The 13,578-nt window shown below is 55.5% G+C and overlaps 1 protein-coding gene across 1 annotated transcript in view; it reads right to left on the bottom strand.

Annotated features, from left to right (window-relative positions):
• Positions 1–5,225, bottom strand: part of LOC125318795 (zinc finger protein 239-like) — an 80,705-nt gene extending 75,480 nt beyond the window's left edge. The window contains exons 1-2 of the mRNA XM_048289727.1: positions 5,145–5,225; positions 4,141–4,216 (exon numbers count right to left, since the gene is read on the bottom strand). Coding sequence (XP_048145684.1) covers positions 4,141–4,216; positions 5,145–5,153 — 85 coding nt within the window. The 5' untranslated portion in view covers positions 5,154–5,225. The remainder of the gene's footprint in view (positions 1–4,140; positions 4,217–5,144) is intronic.
• Positions 5,226–13,578: the final 8,353 nt, after the last annotated feature.

Here is a 13,578-nt window from a genome sequence, read left to right as displayed (position 1 = left end):
CCAGGGGGGTCCCAGGAGGGGATCCAGGTGAATTCCCTGCTTCCAGTGAGGGATCTGTATTTTAAGAGAGGTGGTTGATGGTGCTGTAAAGGAACAAACTGCAGAATAAGTCACAGAGAAGTCATTTAAGCAGGGACTACCCGTGGTTAATTCCTAAAACCAAAATAAGTCAGTATTTATTTTGAGGGAAAACGATTTCTAATGGCATTTTGAGGGACATCAGGATCAATACACAGAAATAAATACAAAGAAATACAAAGAAAATACAAAGAGGTGAGACAGGAGTGGAGATCGCTGGACTGATCCTGGGCAGAGCCCGGCCAGACCCTGCATGAATTTGGCTGCCTGAATGCAGCTCTTGCCCGGGCCCCAGGGCTGGCCCCCTCTGGGTGTCTCTCCCAGCACCACAGGGATGCTCCTGCCCCTTCCCTGGTGCGCCAGGGTCCTTCTGGGGCCACCCAGACACCTCCCTGGGCCTCTGGAGGCCCCGTGGCACGGTGCAGACAGGGGTCAAATCAAAGCTTCCTTGGAAGATGGAGGCAGGAGAATATTGCCCACGATCTTCTTTCCAGCTGCCCTCCACACTCCTGCAATTCCTGCTGGGACACTCAGGCTCTCCATTCCGGGGCTCTGCAGCTCCCGTGCAAACCCATCCATCACCGTGTCCCCTCTCGCATGGATATCAAGGAAATGACACAGCAATGTCCACAAAACCTGAACTTGATTAACTTGACTGCTGGGGGGTGACTGGAAGATTATAGGGTGAGAACCTTATGCCTCCAAAAAGGGTCAACAGTTTGGAACTGGAACAGTCATGGAAACTTCAGCTTCTGGGGGAAAAGGTGGCTGGGAGCTCTGCGGCTGAGGATGGGAGGCTTCACTGACCCCTAAGCTGGGGGATGTCACAGTGCCCGGGCTGAGCACTGGTCACGCATCCCCCGCGATGTCCTGCAAGCTGAGCGCCGAGCTGGAGCTGGAGAGTCAGCGCTGAGGGGAGCCTCGGGGTCTCCTCCTCCTGCAGCTGCCCCCTTTTGCTGGTGTCTTGGCTCTGGGCCTCTGCAGAGAGCGGTGGCGCCGGCACAGCCGCATCCGGGCGCGGTTGTGCCTCAGCAGCCGCAGCAGCTCCTTGGGGCAGCCACGTCCCCGCAGCGCGTCCTGCACAGCCCCAGGGGCTCCGGCGCTTCTCCTGCACGGCCCGGCCCAGGGAGCCCGATGGAAGGGGCAGAGGGGCCGAGCGGGGCTGAGCCCTCTGGCGCTGCCCTTGGCCTCTCCGCGAGAGACTCGGGCCTGGCTGGGCTGCCCCGGGCAGAGGCTGCAGCAAGAAGAGCTCCGGCCGCCTCTGCCTGGTGTCCCTGGGGCTCAGGCTGGGCCCGATTCCCGCCCAGGGGCTCAGCCCCCACTGCTGAGGGGCCGTGGCCAAAGGGCTGCCTGGGAGGCCCAGCACCCTCTGATCCAACCCGGCTTTGCTCCGCCACGGGGGCTCTCAGGCCTCGCCCAACACTGGCTTGGCCCAAGGCTTTGGTGGCTGCCGGCCCTGGCACTGTCCCGCCTGCCTGACCCCCCTCCCTCACCTCTCCCCAGCGTCTCCAGAACCATCCCAGGACAAGGCCCATGATCAGCAGCTCCAGGGCCGAGCATGTCCAAGAAACCAGCACCACGTCCACCAAGGGGGTCATCCCAGGGCCCACGGAGTCCTGTGGCTCCAGCTCCTCGCGAAGCAGAGCCGAGGTGCCCATGTCCCCCTCAGGATGGCTGGAAGGGTCGAGAGGATGGGCCAGCATCAGCAGCACACAGAACTGCAGCAGCCAGGAGAAGCCCTGGCTGGCCATGGTGCTCTGTGGGATGAGCCGCCACCTCCACGCTGGCTCTGGCCGTGGCTCCGCGCCGAGTGCTGCCTGGGCTCTGGGCACGGCGACGGGCTGGGGACAGCGGACAGCCACCACGCTGTCCCCAGAGCCTGTGATGTCACAGAATCACCAAATGCATTGGCTTGGAAGAGCCCTGGGAGATCATCGAGTCCAACCTGTGCCCCATCCCCACCACGGCAACCAGGCCCTGAGTGCCCCACCCAGGCTTTCCTTGAGCACCTCCCCAATGGTGGCTCCACCCCCACCTGGCCAGCCCATTCCAATATCTAATGCCCCTTTCTGGGAAAAAGTTCTTCCTAATGCCCAACCCAAACGTCCCTTGGTGCAGCACAAAGCCCCTGTTGGCATCTGCTCTCTCTTGTCCTTGCCCAGCTCTGACAAGGCTGGTGCTGCCTTGTCGGTCCCTTGCCTGAGGGCAGGAGAAGAGGCTGTGCCAGTGAGTGCTGCTCCACTTTGAGGCCATTCCAAGGGGCTCCTCTCCTTCTGCTTTGCAGATTTGCATTGAAGAAGAAATCATCGGTTCAGCAAAGAAGGACTTACTGGGACAGACAATTTGTACAAGAATAAAGGTCAGTAAATAGGCCAGGAAAAAGACAAAGAATGGAAAAGAGAATGTGGACACAAAAATGCTGCTAGCAAGAATTTTCTTGCTATTTTCTAAGTCCGTGAGAGACTTTTCTCTCGCACAGAAGATAGCAGCAGAGTTCTATAAACAATGAAACACAGGCAACCTTGAGAAGCCTTGTTTATAGTACAGTAGAAAAATATTTTGACAATGGATGTTCTAGGATTTTAGCCAATCACACCAAGGGGTGGCTGATCCTTTATCCAGTTAGACTATGAAGAAAAAAGGCTATAAAAGAGTTTGTAAAATAATTCAATCAATCAATCTTGCTGCATATTTATGCCTGCTGGCTCTTCTCTCCTCCTCCCTACGGCTGCAGGACACGGTAATATTTTACGGCATTTAATAAGAGAAGAGAATTCCTAAGTGTCTGAAGTACAGGGTTCTGGAAGAGCTTTTCAGTCAGTAGCACCTCGAGTTTTAAGATGGAGTTGGAGCAGTGCCCGAAGCTCTTCCCACACTCGGGGCACTCGCAGGGATTCCCTTACTGGTGCCTCTGCTGGTGTTTCCTCAAGGACGAGCTCCAGGAGAAGCTCTTCCCACACTCGGGACACTCTAAGGCCTCTCCCTGGTGTGGATGCGCTGGTGGCTGGTGAGTTGGGAGCTCCACTTGAAGCTCTTCCCGCAGTCTGTGCAGCGGAAGGGCCTCTCCCCTGTGTGTGTTTGCTGATGTACAATGAGATAGGAGATCCACTGAAACATCTTCCCACACTCAGGACACTCAAAGGGCCCTCCCCTGGCGTGCATCTCCTGGTGGCAGGTCAGGCTGGAGCTCTGGCAGAAGCTCTTCCCACACTGCAAGCACTTGTAGGGCCGTTCCCCAGTGTGGATCCTATAGTGGCGGATCAGGCTGGAGCTGTGGCTGAAGCTCTTCCCACATTCCAAGCACTTGTAGGGCCAACCCCCTGTGTGTATCTGGTGGTGGATGAAGAGGTGGGAAGTGTGGCTGAAGCTCTTCCCACATTCCAAGCACTTGTAGGGCTTCTCCCCAGTGTGAAGCTGCTCATGGACCACCAGGTTGGACCTCTGGATGAAGCAGAGGGGGGGCCTTTTCTCCTCAGAGCACCCTGGGCTGGCTTTGGAGCCCCTCCTTGTGGGGGATCCCTCTGGCTTTTCCTCCCCGTGTGATTCCTGTGCCATTGAGCCACTCAAAGCAGCCTCTTCCATGAGGTTCTGCCACGGGGATTTGTCCTCCCTGGTCTCCATCTGCAGCTCAGTGCCTGGGGGACCAAGGACAAGGAGAGGAAGGGACAGGAAGAGGAAGGAATAAGGAAGGAGAAAGGAAAGAACAAGGAGAGGAAGAAGGGTAGAGAAGGAAGAAGGAGAGGAAGGGACAAGAAGAAAAAAGGGAGAATGAAGATGAAGGAACAAGGAAAAGGAAGGAAAAAGAAGAAAAAGAAACAAGAAGTAGAAGGAAAAGGTAGAGAGAGGGGAAGGAAGGAAGGAAGGAAGCAAGGAAAAGGAACGAGAAGAAAGACAAGGAGAGGATGCAATTTGCCTCCGTGCCACAGGGAAGGGGAAGGAGATCCCCCCAGTCCGTCCCCGGCAGGACGGCGTCGGCAGCGGGGTTGTCCTGCAGCCAGGGGCGATGCTGGGCTGGGAGATGGAGCAAGAGAGAAGGGAAAGGGGCACTGACTTCCTCCTCACCTGCCTGGGGCTCCTGGGGCATCTTCCTCACTGCCTCCGCCTCCTCCATTTGGCCAAGGCTTGGGAATGAGAAGTCCTGTTTTGGGGGGAAAACCAAGGGGTGAGCGCATTGGCTTGGGGGTTTCTCCTGCCCAAGTCCATCTCTAGGAGTCACCACATATCTTGTGTCCATGAAAACCTCCAAAACATCAAGACTCAGAGGAAAATATCCCTCACTGAGGTTCCCCCTCTCTGGTCTCTCCACTACGGGGTTCTGGGGGTCCCCCTTGTCCTGGATGCTGCGGGCCCTGCATATATTGGAGGTCCCTTCTCTGCAGGGTCTCTGCCCGCTCCAGACTTCCAGGGAATCCCAGGGGTGCCCCCTCTTTGGTCTCCCCACTCTGGGGTTCAGGGAGTCCCCCTTCTCTGGGGCTGCACTAAGGGATGCCGAGGGTTTTGGGGTCCCAGGGGTCCCTCCTCCCCTGGCTCTCTGCTTCGGGGTGCCGGGGATCCCCCCTCTCTGGGGTTCCCTCTTTGGTGTCCCACGGGTTCCCCCTCTCCAGGCTCATCCCTTCTCGGGGTTCCCCCTTCTCCAAGCTCACCCCACTCCCGGCTGCCGGGGTCCCCCCTCTCCAGGCCCCCATTTCAGGGTCCGGGACTCCCGGGGCTCCCCGCTTTTCTCTCTCCCCCCTCTCAAGGCTCCTCCCCTCCTCCCCCGCCGGTACCGGGCGATCGCCACGTGGCTCCCGGGACCCCGCACCCGCCACCCACCGCCGGCGCTCTGCCGGCAGCCGCCACCGCGACATCCCCAAAAAACACCTCCCGGGGACCCCGCAGTATCCACCCAAAGGGCATTTCGGGTCAGCTTTGGAGTCCTGCGAGATCCAAACATCGCTCCACCCGAAGAAAAGAATCAGGGAGCCCCAAGGTACTTCGGCTGAACTCCAAATATCCCTCCCCCCTTCAAAAGAAACCCTCCCCGGACCACCCACGATACCCGGAGCGAGGTCCCCCTTCCCGGTCACCTGCGGCATGCGGGGGCAGCGATGCTCCCGGCGCGAAGGGGCTGCAGATCCAGAGAGCGCTGGACGCACGCGGCGCCTCCTCTCGCTGCTCCCCTTCCTGCTCCCGCTCCTCCTCTGCCCCTCCTCTTCCTCCCGCTCCTCCTCCTCCTCCTCCTCCGTCCCCCCGGCTGCTGGCGAGGAGCTCTCGGGTGAGCGGGGCGGGGACGGGACACGGTGGGAAAGGGGTGGGTCCCCCCCAAACCGAGCTGGGGGGAGCTGGGGTTCGGGGGACGGTGGGAAAGGGGCGGGAGAGGGCGGATGAGGGGAGGTGGGACAGCGGGAAGGGGGTTCCCAGTGAGGGTCTCCCAGTGAACCCCAGGACCCCCAAATGCCGTCCCTGTCCTCCCAGCCCCTCCCGGCGCTGTGGGGGCCGGGCCGTGCCCCAGTGCCGGCTCCAGGGAGCCCGAGCGAGCCGCCTGCCCGGCATCGAAGCTCTGGGCGCGGAGCCGAACGGGCGCCGTGCAGGGAGTGTCTCTGCGCTGCGGGCTCTGTGCCTGAGCGCTGCCCCGCGCCGAGCCCCAGAGGCGCGGCTGCTCCGCTTCCTGCGCCGCTGCTCCCTGCGCAGGGGAGGCCGCGGAGCGCCGCGAGAGGGAGCGGCTGATGGAAGGGCTGCAAAGGCTGAGAAGGCTTTGGAGCGACTGGGGAGGCTGTGGGGGTGCTGAGGCTCTGGCGGGGCTGAGGGCACGCTGGAAGCGACTCAGGGTTGCCTTTGCTTCCTAGATCTCCGTCTGCTCGACGTTTCCAGTGAATGATTAAAAAGCCGGTATTCACGGACAGAAACTCTCTAACTAATTAAAGTTAGAAAGTGGTGTGTTGATTACGCCGGCGGGCGGCACGGGAGTCGCCTCCTAGGGACGTGCCAGCCACTTACCCGGTTATTTGCCCTCTATTGATTTCACAAAGTGTTAGATATTAATCCTATACATATCTCCAGCACCTCCCATTCCCCGCTTCCTATTAAAATGCGGTTATTAGTCCTTTGCGCGTGCGCAATTCTTTTCTTGATTTGGGTCGGTGGTCTTGACTTGAGTCAGTGGTCTTGAAAGATGAAGTCGGGGATCTCTTCATCACCATGAACTTTCTACCTTCTATTGTGGGCAAGCCTCGGGAAGCCTTCTGGAGACGGTCCGTACCTCCTGCCTGTATTTGATCATGCAATCTAGGTGCTAGCTATAATTCTGCTTCTTTTGTCCTTATGGCAGTTCATTTACTATAAGCAAAGTTGCAGACAGGTGCATAATGGTGAATAGCACTGAACTTCTTGGCTAAATTTCTAACTCTTCGTTGACTTGTCTTTTGGTTCAATCAGTACAAATTGCTTCTAACTCCCAGCTAAAGTTTAACTTCATAATCTTGACTCACTGATGGTCTTGCTTTTGTCTTCGTTATGATTTTATCTTTTGCATGAAATGCTTGTGAAGTGCCCCCGCTGTCCCTTGTGTCCCCTGGGCACCGACAGCCCCGGGCCTTGCCCTGCTCCCCCTCCCACGTTCCATCCCGGCTGGTGGAGCCTTGGAGCTGCCGTGGGGCCGTGGGGCTGCGCCGGGGGCTGCGGCCCGAGCCGGGGCCCCTTCCCAGTGCTCCCAGTCTGCCCATCCAGCCTGGAGCAGCCAGCGAGGGCTTCAGCTGGGGCGGCAGAGAGGCGCTGCTGGGGGGGTCCCAGCTCCGCTTGGCTTGGGCTGTTCTTCCCAAGCTGGGCATAAACGACTTTGGGAGTTTTCTGCCACAAATCTCTCCCCCCGTGCACTCAGCCAAAGGGGTTTGGGGCGGTTTTCCCTTTTTCGGGGAAAACAAAGCGAGGCACTGATGCTCTGTCGGGCCGGGAGCAGCGGAGAGCTTTGTTTCTCTTCTCAGCTGAATGGCGGCTCGAGGGGGATGCATGTGCCCCTTAATGTGCACCCCCACTTTGTATAATATCCGATATTCATGGTTCTGTGAAGTCTTTGTTCTTCTGGAAGTTCAGGAATTTAGCAGGACTTTGGCTGAGCAGCAGTTCGTGTCAATTAGTAACATTTTCTGAAATATGTGGTTTCTCCCATTACTTCCTTATCTCCAAGTCCCTGGCCCTATCTCCAATGGGATTCACAGCATCTGTTTGTAAAGACACGTTCATTTTTTTCCTTTTAATCCTCCTCTTCTTCTTTTCTGAGTACTTCTCTTTGCAAACTTTAAAAATGCCTTAATCTGTACTTCCTGGGCCTTCTTTAGTTTTGGGATTATTCTCAGTGACCTCATTCTGTGTCCTTTTGCAGCCGTTTCTGGGTCAGGAGGCCTGGCTGCCACCTGCATGCCCTTGATCCCCTGCTGAATGAGCTGCACTGAGCAAGGTGTGGTGCATGGTAAAAAGATGAGAGTTGCTGCAGCACCTGAGAGGAGAAACAGCATTGGTTTAACCCATGGTCTGCCTGGGAACCACGAAAACGTGTCTTATTCCCATCCTTTCCACATTTGGAGCGGTACATGAGCTGCTTTCTTATTTTGTTTGTTCTCTGTTTCCCCACTTTGCCATCTCTTTGCCAAGAGCACTTTGAGTCATTTAATTTTCCACAACCTCCTGGTCCTTCTGCTGGAAGAGAATCTGATGGCATCTCAGGGTGAAATGTGGCGCTGCTCATGGGAGTGGATTGGTGGGTGAGAAGGTCAGGAGCTGGAGCTGTGTGCTTGGTTATGATTTGGAGGACAGCTTGTAATCTAACGATGCATTGAAATGATCAGTGGGTTCTCTGGCACCTGGTATGTATTTGTTTGGGTTCCCAGGGGCTGCTCCATGGTGTTGTAGGATTTGTTCTGGTGGCCGTTCATCTTTTCCCCATTTTTGGGCGTTCTCTCCAGCCAGGGATGCATCAATTGACCGCTTTTCTCTGATTAAATCATCACATCCTTGCATTCCCAAGTGATTTCACTGACCTTATGGCAGCAAAAGCAGCCCAGTGGTCAAACCCACCCTGTATAACACAGAGAGTGCCAGCAGATGTTGGAGTGGGGAGAGGGATGATTCCCCCCCGCTTTTGTGAGTGAAGTTCTCCCAACATTCTCCGTTTGCTGTTTTCCTTTTCAGCTTCGGGGATTTCTGTTGCAGAGTCAGAGATGCTCAGTGTGGGCTCTGCCTTTAGCGATGCAAATTCCGTCAGTGCAGGGAGGCAGAGCTTGGGGTGAGGGGCAGAGGGAATTAGCCCAATTCCTGTGGCAGGCAAGGAGAGCCTGGGACATTGTGCACACTTCCCCCAGCAGAGTTAATTTGCATTTCTAAAGCTCCTCTGCTGGCTGCCTGGAAGGAAGCTTCTCTTGCAGGGCAGCCATCGGGTGACTCACAAGTGGCCCCCAACAAGCAGCTTTCTTTTTTTTTTTTAATGTTTTTTTAACTGTTTATGAGTTAAAGGGTCAGTTTTAAAGCTCTTCCAGTTTTGCAAAATGCAACCTACAGGTGAACATTGAAAAACCCATTCCAAAATTCTGCCATCACTAACAGACACCCACATGCATACACAAAAAACCCCCAAAGCAATAAAGATTTTTGCTGCTTCTTGTCCTAAGACTAAAAATTGACTCTCACACCCTGGCCCAGACCCATCTGACAATATCAAAGTAGGATTATTAAGAAAAAGCCTTCTAATGTTGTAATCTTATCAAAACTGTGGGGAGGACAAAAACTCCCCAACAACCTTTTTAGTGTATGAGGATTAAGGCTGAAGAAAAAGAATACAAAAGCTAAATTTTTAGCAATATAATATTGAACATTTATTAGTAGAACAAAGGCAAATCACAGCCTGGGGCACTTGGCAATATTGCCAGAGGCGCCCTCCATTCATTTTACTGTGGACTGAAGTACTCTCCTGAACTGTTACATATTCATTAACCCAGAAAGGAATTTACACTTCACTCCCCTTTCCCCCTCTCCGGTTTCTGCCCCTTCCCCCAGCAGGACACCGCCTCAGTCCTCTGGATCGCTTCAGAACTGCAGACAGGCCCCCTCTCTCCGGTGCCTCCGCAGTCTCCAGCCTCATTGGCAGCTGCCAGTTCCCTTGGGCGGTGTGAGTTCTGATGAGGTAACAATCTTCCTGGGATGCATGCGGTTTATCTTCTTTGTTTCTCTAAGATGTCTTGGTTCCTGGCTCTGTAGTTTCTCAGCTCAAAAGACATTTATTACCCTGTGTTTATTAAGACATTTCTTAACATATTAGAACTATTTTGAAGTTACAATTTACCTTAATCTCGTTTCCACTTAACTACATTTTACCTTAACACTATTTCTACACAATCCATCATCACTTCTAAATGTTTGAATCATATATGTGAAAGACAACATTTATCATTCACTCATTTATCACACCAGGGTAAGGAATTGCAGACATGGATTCCAGGGGAGATAATTGAATATCTGCCCTGGGTCTGGCTCTTCTTCTTGCCAAAGCCAATGGCAGCAGCCGTACCCGTGGCATCTTGGTTTCTCTCAGCAGCTTCAGAAGGTGTTTCTTTATTTCCCCATTCATTCTTTCCACCCGACCCGAACTCTGGGGGTGCTGGGGCATTTGGAGGTGCCACTGTGTTCCTAAAGCAGCCAGAACGGCCTGAAGGATCTTTCCTGTAAAATGAGTTCCCCTGTCTGTGTCTGTTGCTTCCACAATCCATATCTTGGAATTGTTTGTTCCAAACATGCCTTAAGAACTGATGCAGGGATTGCTGAAGCAGTCGGAAATGCTTCTGCCCCGCTGTGAGCTGCCATGCTGTTAGCAGAAGATATTGAAGCCTTCCTGCTCAGGGCATTTCAGTGCCAGGCTCTTCCAAGCACCCCCAGCTCGGCCCTTTGAGCTGAGCATGCGGGCGCTGAGCTGCGCTTTGTCTCATTCCCTTTCCTTCAGAGCAGCGTGTCTTGTCACTCTTTTCCCTTCTGCTGCCCTTGCAGAGCCATCCCTAAACACCTTTTCTCCCTCAGGCCAGGGAATGTCTGGTAAATCTCTGCTAGCCCGGGTCTGGAGCTCTGTCACTTGGCTGCAGCCATGGGTTTCTTGCCAGCCCTGTGTCCAGGGCCGTTCAAACAGGAGGCTGGGTTCAACCCTTGCCCTGTGCTCAACTCTGAATCCTCCTGTTCCATCCAACAAGTTTCATTCTGTAAGAACCGAGCGCTGCTCATCCATTTAGAGGCTCCTTTGGTTAACAAAGCTTTACCTTGATGCCAGGCTGGAACAATCAGAGATTGTGCTGCTGTCAGTTTTCAGGCCTCAGTTCCCATTAAAGCCGGGGCTGCACAATTCTGCAGACAATGAGGCCACTCTCTGGCCACTGGGTTAAACATTTGAGCCCAGGAATTCCTTTGGCATGGCCCTGATTAACATCCCCATGCAATTCAAATGGTTTTTCCCTGTCTGGGAGGGCCAGGGCAGGAGGCTCAGTTAATCTGCTTTTGAAGCCTTGAAAATTGTGCTTTCCTTCTGGTGTCCATGGTGGGGTTTCTTGGCTGGCAGGAGAGGAGTGTTGTAGGGAGAGATGCCTGGCTCCAGAAGCACTGCCTTTAGCAGGGCCTCAGTAAGAGGCTGTAACCCCTTCCTTGCCTCCCTTGGAACAGGGTATTGCTTTTAGACACCACTTGTCCTGGATGCTTCAGAGGAATTTGGAGAGGCTCCATATCTAATTTTGCCTATTTCCCTGGGGCTGCCCACACTTCTGGGTTCCCCTCAGCAGAGGCCTTGGCAGACATTTGACACCAAGGTCCAGCAGCATTAGCCTCTGTATCTCCTTTGACAATATGAATTTGCATTCCCACTTCAGCCACCAAATCCCTTCCCAGTAAATCACAAAATAGGAACAAACAGAAATTGATGCATTTCAAACCCATCCCCCACAGCTACTGATAGTGGTTGAATAAAACACCCCTGCTCCTCTTTCCCACTTATTGCCTGAATGATGAAAGAACTTCTTGACAATTTCCCCCCTTAGGTCTCAGATTCGGAGTGGATCGAGAGGCCCCTGTGTCTATCAGGAGCAGCCTCGTCTCGATCCAGAGGCACCCTGAATGTTCTCAAGGGCTCTGGTGCGGTGGGTCCCTGGTGTGCTGGGAGCTCTGAGAGCCCTGCCAATCCATGTCCATCAGGGGTGGACTTGCTGGTGCTGAGGGTGCTGCTGTCTGTGCTTGCAGTGTCCTTGTGGCCTGCAGCTGGAGCCCTGATTCCTTGGCAGGGGCTGTTTGGGTGGGCTCTGCCGTGCCGAGGAGGGCAATGCCTGTGCCAGGTGCTTGTGGCCGCCGCCGTCCCCTGGGTGCTGGGGCCCCCTTGGGCCCTGCGGTTCATCCCTGGGGGGCTGTAGAAACTCTGCCATGGCCTTTGCCTTCACCTTGGCCTTTTGCTCATCCCTTCTTGCATTCCCCTGCTGAGCCTTTCTGGCCAAGTGCTGCAGGGGCTTCTTGTGCCTCTCCTGCAGCCCCCTCAGTGCCTGTGGGTGCTCATCCTCTGACAGCTGCTGAGCTTTCTGCACAATCATTCGTTTCTCCAGTGACCCAAACAAGATTGATGAAAGAAAATCCTGATCCTTCCACATCCCGCAGCCTCCTGGGGGCCGGGGGCCAGTGCCGGCCCTGCCCGGGGGGTGTTGGGGTCAGGCAGTGCCCGGCGCTGAGCCCCGGCTGCCCCACAGCCCCGGCCCGGCCCCGCAGCTCCCCACAGGCCCCCAGCCCGTGCTGCCCTGTCCTGCTGCTCCCCCCCACAGAGAAACACCCTGAAATCCTGAACTTCTTTGTTTTCCTGTCCTGGAGACCAGGGATACAAAAGATCTGGATCAGCTGTCAAATTCTGAGGATAAGATGGTGCTGAAAAGCATCCCAGTCCTCACTTTTTTCTCTTCCTCCTCTTTTCCATCTTCCTTTTCCTTTCTTACCACATAGATTCCTCCTGCTGCTGTTTGCCTTAACCATATTCCTGCACACTCCCTTCAACCAATCCCTTCCCAGCACACCAACACCATCCGTCCCCTGTTGCTGAGACCCCTTCTCGACTTCCCTTTTTACCCCTGCTGGGTGTCCATGTCCTTAATTAGCTCTGGGAGAATGTGCAAACTGCCTCCACCTTGTCCCCTTTTGTATAGGACACGATGTCCATGGTTGTGTTGAGGCTTTGTTGTTGTTCTGGAAGTTGAGGAATTGAGCAGGAGCTTGGCTGAGCAGCAGTGTGTGTCAATCAGTGCCATTTTGTGGAGCTGATGGTTTCTGGTGTCACTTGCTGGTGTCCAAGTCGGTGTGGCTGTGTCCGAGCAGATTGAGAGCATGTGTTTGTAGGGAGGCGTTGCTGTTGTTCCTTGGCTGGGGGTGCCCGGTTTTCGGGCCATCCCCCCTGGAGCAGGGTGTCCCCCCTTGGTGCAGGCGCGGCCCTCAGGCAGCGCTCAGCCAATCAGAAGGCGCGGCGCTGGTGAGTCAGCAGTTGCCAGGCAGAGCCGCAGCGCCCGGCGCTCCCCAGCTGGAGCCCCCGTGTGGCCCGGCCTTGGCGCCCCCCGCGAGGGGAATTTGGGGAGGTGGGAGGGGGGGAGCGCCAAGGCCGGGCCGGCCCGTGCTGTGCTGGCAGAAGTGGCTGCGGCGGGGGCCGAGTGCGGGCAGGAGCGGCCGAGAGCCCAGCGCTGCCGCAGCCCGAGCTGCCGCAGCTGCATCCCTGCTGGTGCTGTGGGATGCGAGAGCTCTGGGGGGCAGAGCGAGCCAGGGGTGGGTGCTGGGCCTGGGGGGAGGAGGAGAAAGGCTGGAGGAGCAGGGCTGGAGAGCAGAATGGTGAAAGGATGGACGTGGGAGCAGCAGGTGGGATTCTGCAGGAGAAGGAGTAGTGTGAGGAAGAGGAGTGTGAGGAAGAGTAGGGATACAGGAGGAGGAGGAGGAGGAGCAGGAAGAGGAGGCACCGCAAGGTTCCAGCACTCGCTGTATCTGCAGCCTCCCCCCAGCCCCAGGAGCGTTGCCCCCCCCATCCAGCCGGTGATCAGGGAGGGGGATCCACGATTTTCCCGTGGGTGAATCTTGGTGTTTCTGAGGTTTCTTGGGCTCCATGTTGGTGGTTTGGTTTTTTTGTGGGGGCTGAATGTTTATATTTTGGAGGGGGTTTTGTCTGAAACTTGATGTTTTGGGAGTTTTGGGTCTGTGTCTTGATGTTTGTGGTACTTTTGGGCTGAATCTTGGTGTTTTGGAGTTTTTAACAGACACAAGATGCCTGGTGATGGCCTTGGGCAGGAGAAACCACAAGCCCAAGGCGCTCACCCCTTGTTTCTCCCCCCAAACCAGGATTTGTCATTCCCAAGGCGTGGCCGGATGGAGGAGGAGGAAAAGCCCCGGAGATGCCGCACGAGGAGGGGCTGCAAACGCAGCCCAGAGAGATCCAAGGAGGAAAGAGCCCCCCTGTGCCGGGAAGGCGGCCGGAGATCCAGGGGGAGC

Source organism: Corvus hawaiiensis, chromosome 31 (assembly GCF_020740725.1).
Source record: "Corvus hawaiiensis isolate bCorHaw1 chromosome 31, bCorHaw1.pri.cur, whole genome shotgun sequence".
NCBI classification, from domain to species: domain Eukaryota; kingdom Metazoa; phylum Chordata; class Aves; order Passeriformes; family Corvidae; genus Corvus; species Corvus hawaiiensis.
The sequence above is the reverse complement of the archived record's forward strand: the minus strand, read 5'-3'. Positions and strand labels throughout refer to the sequence as shown.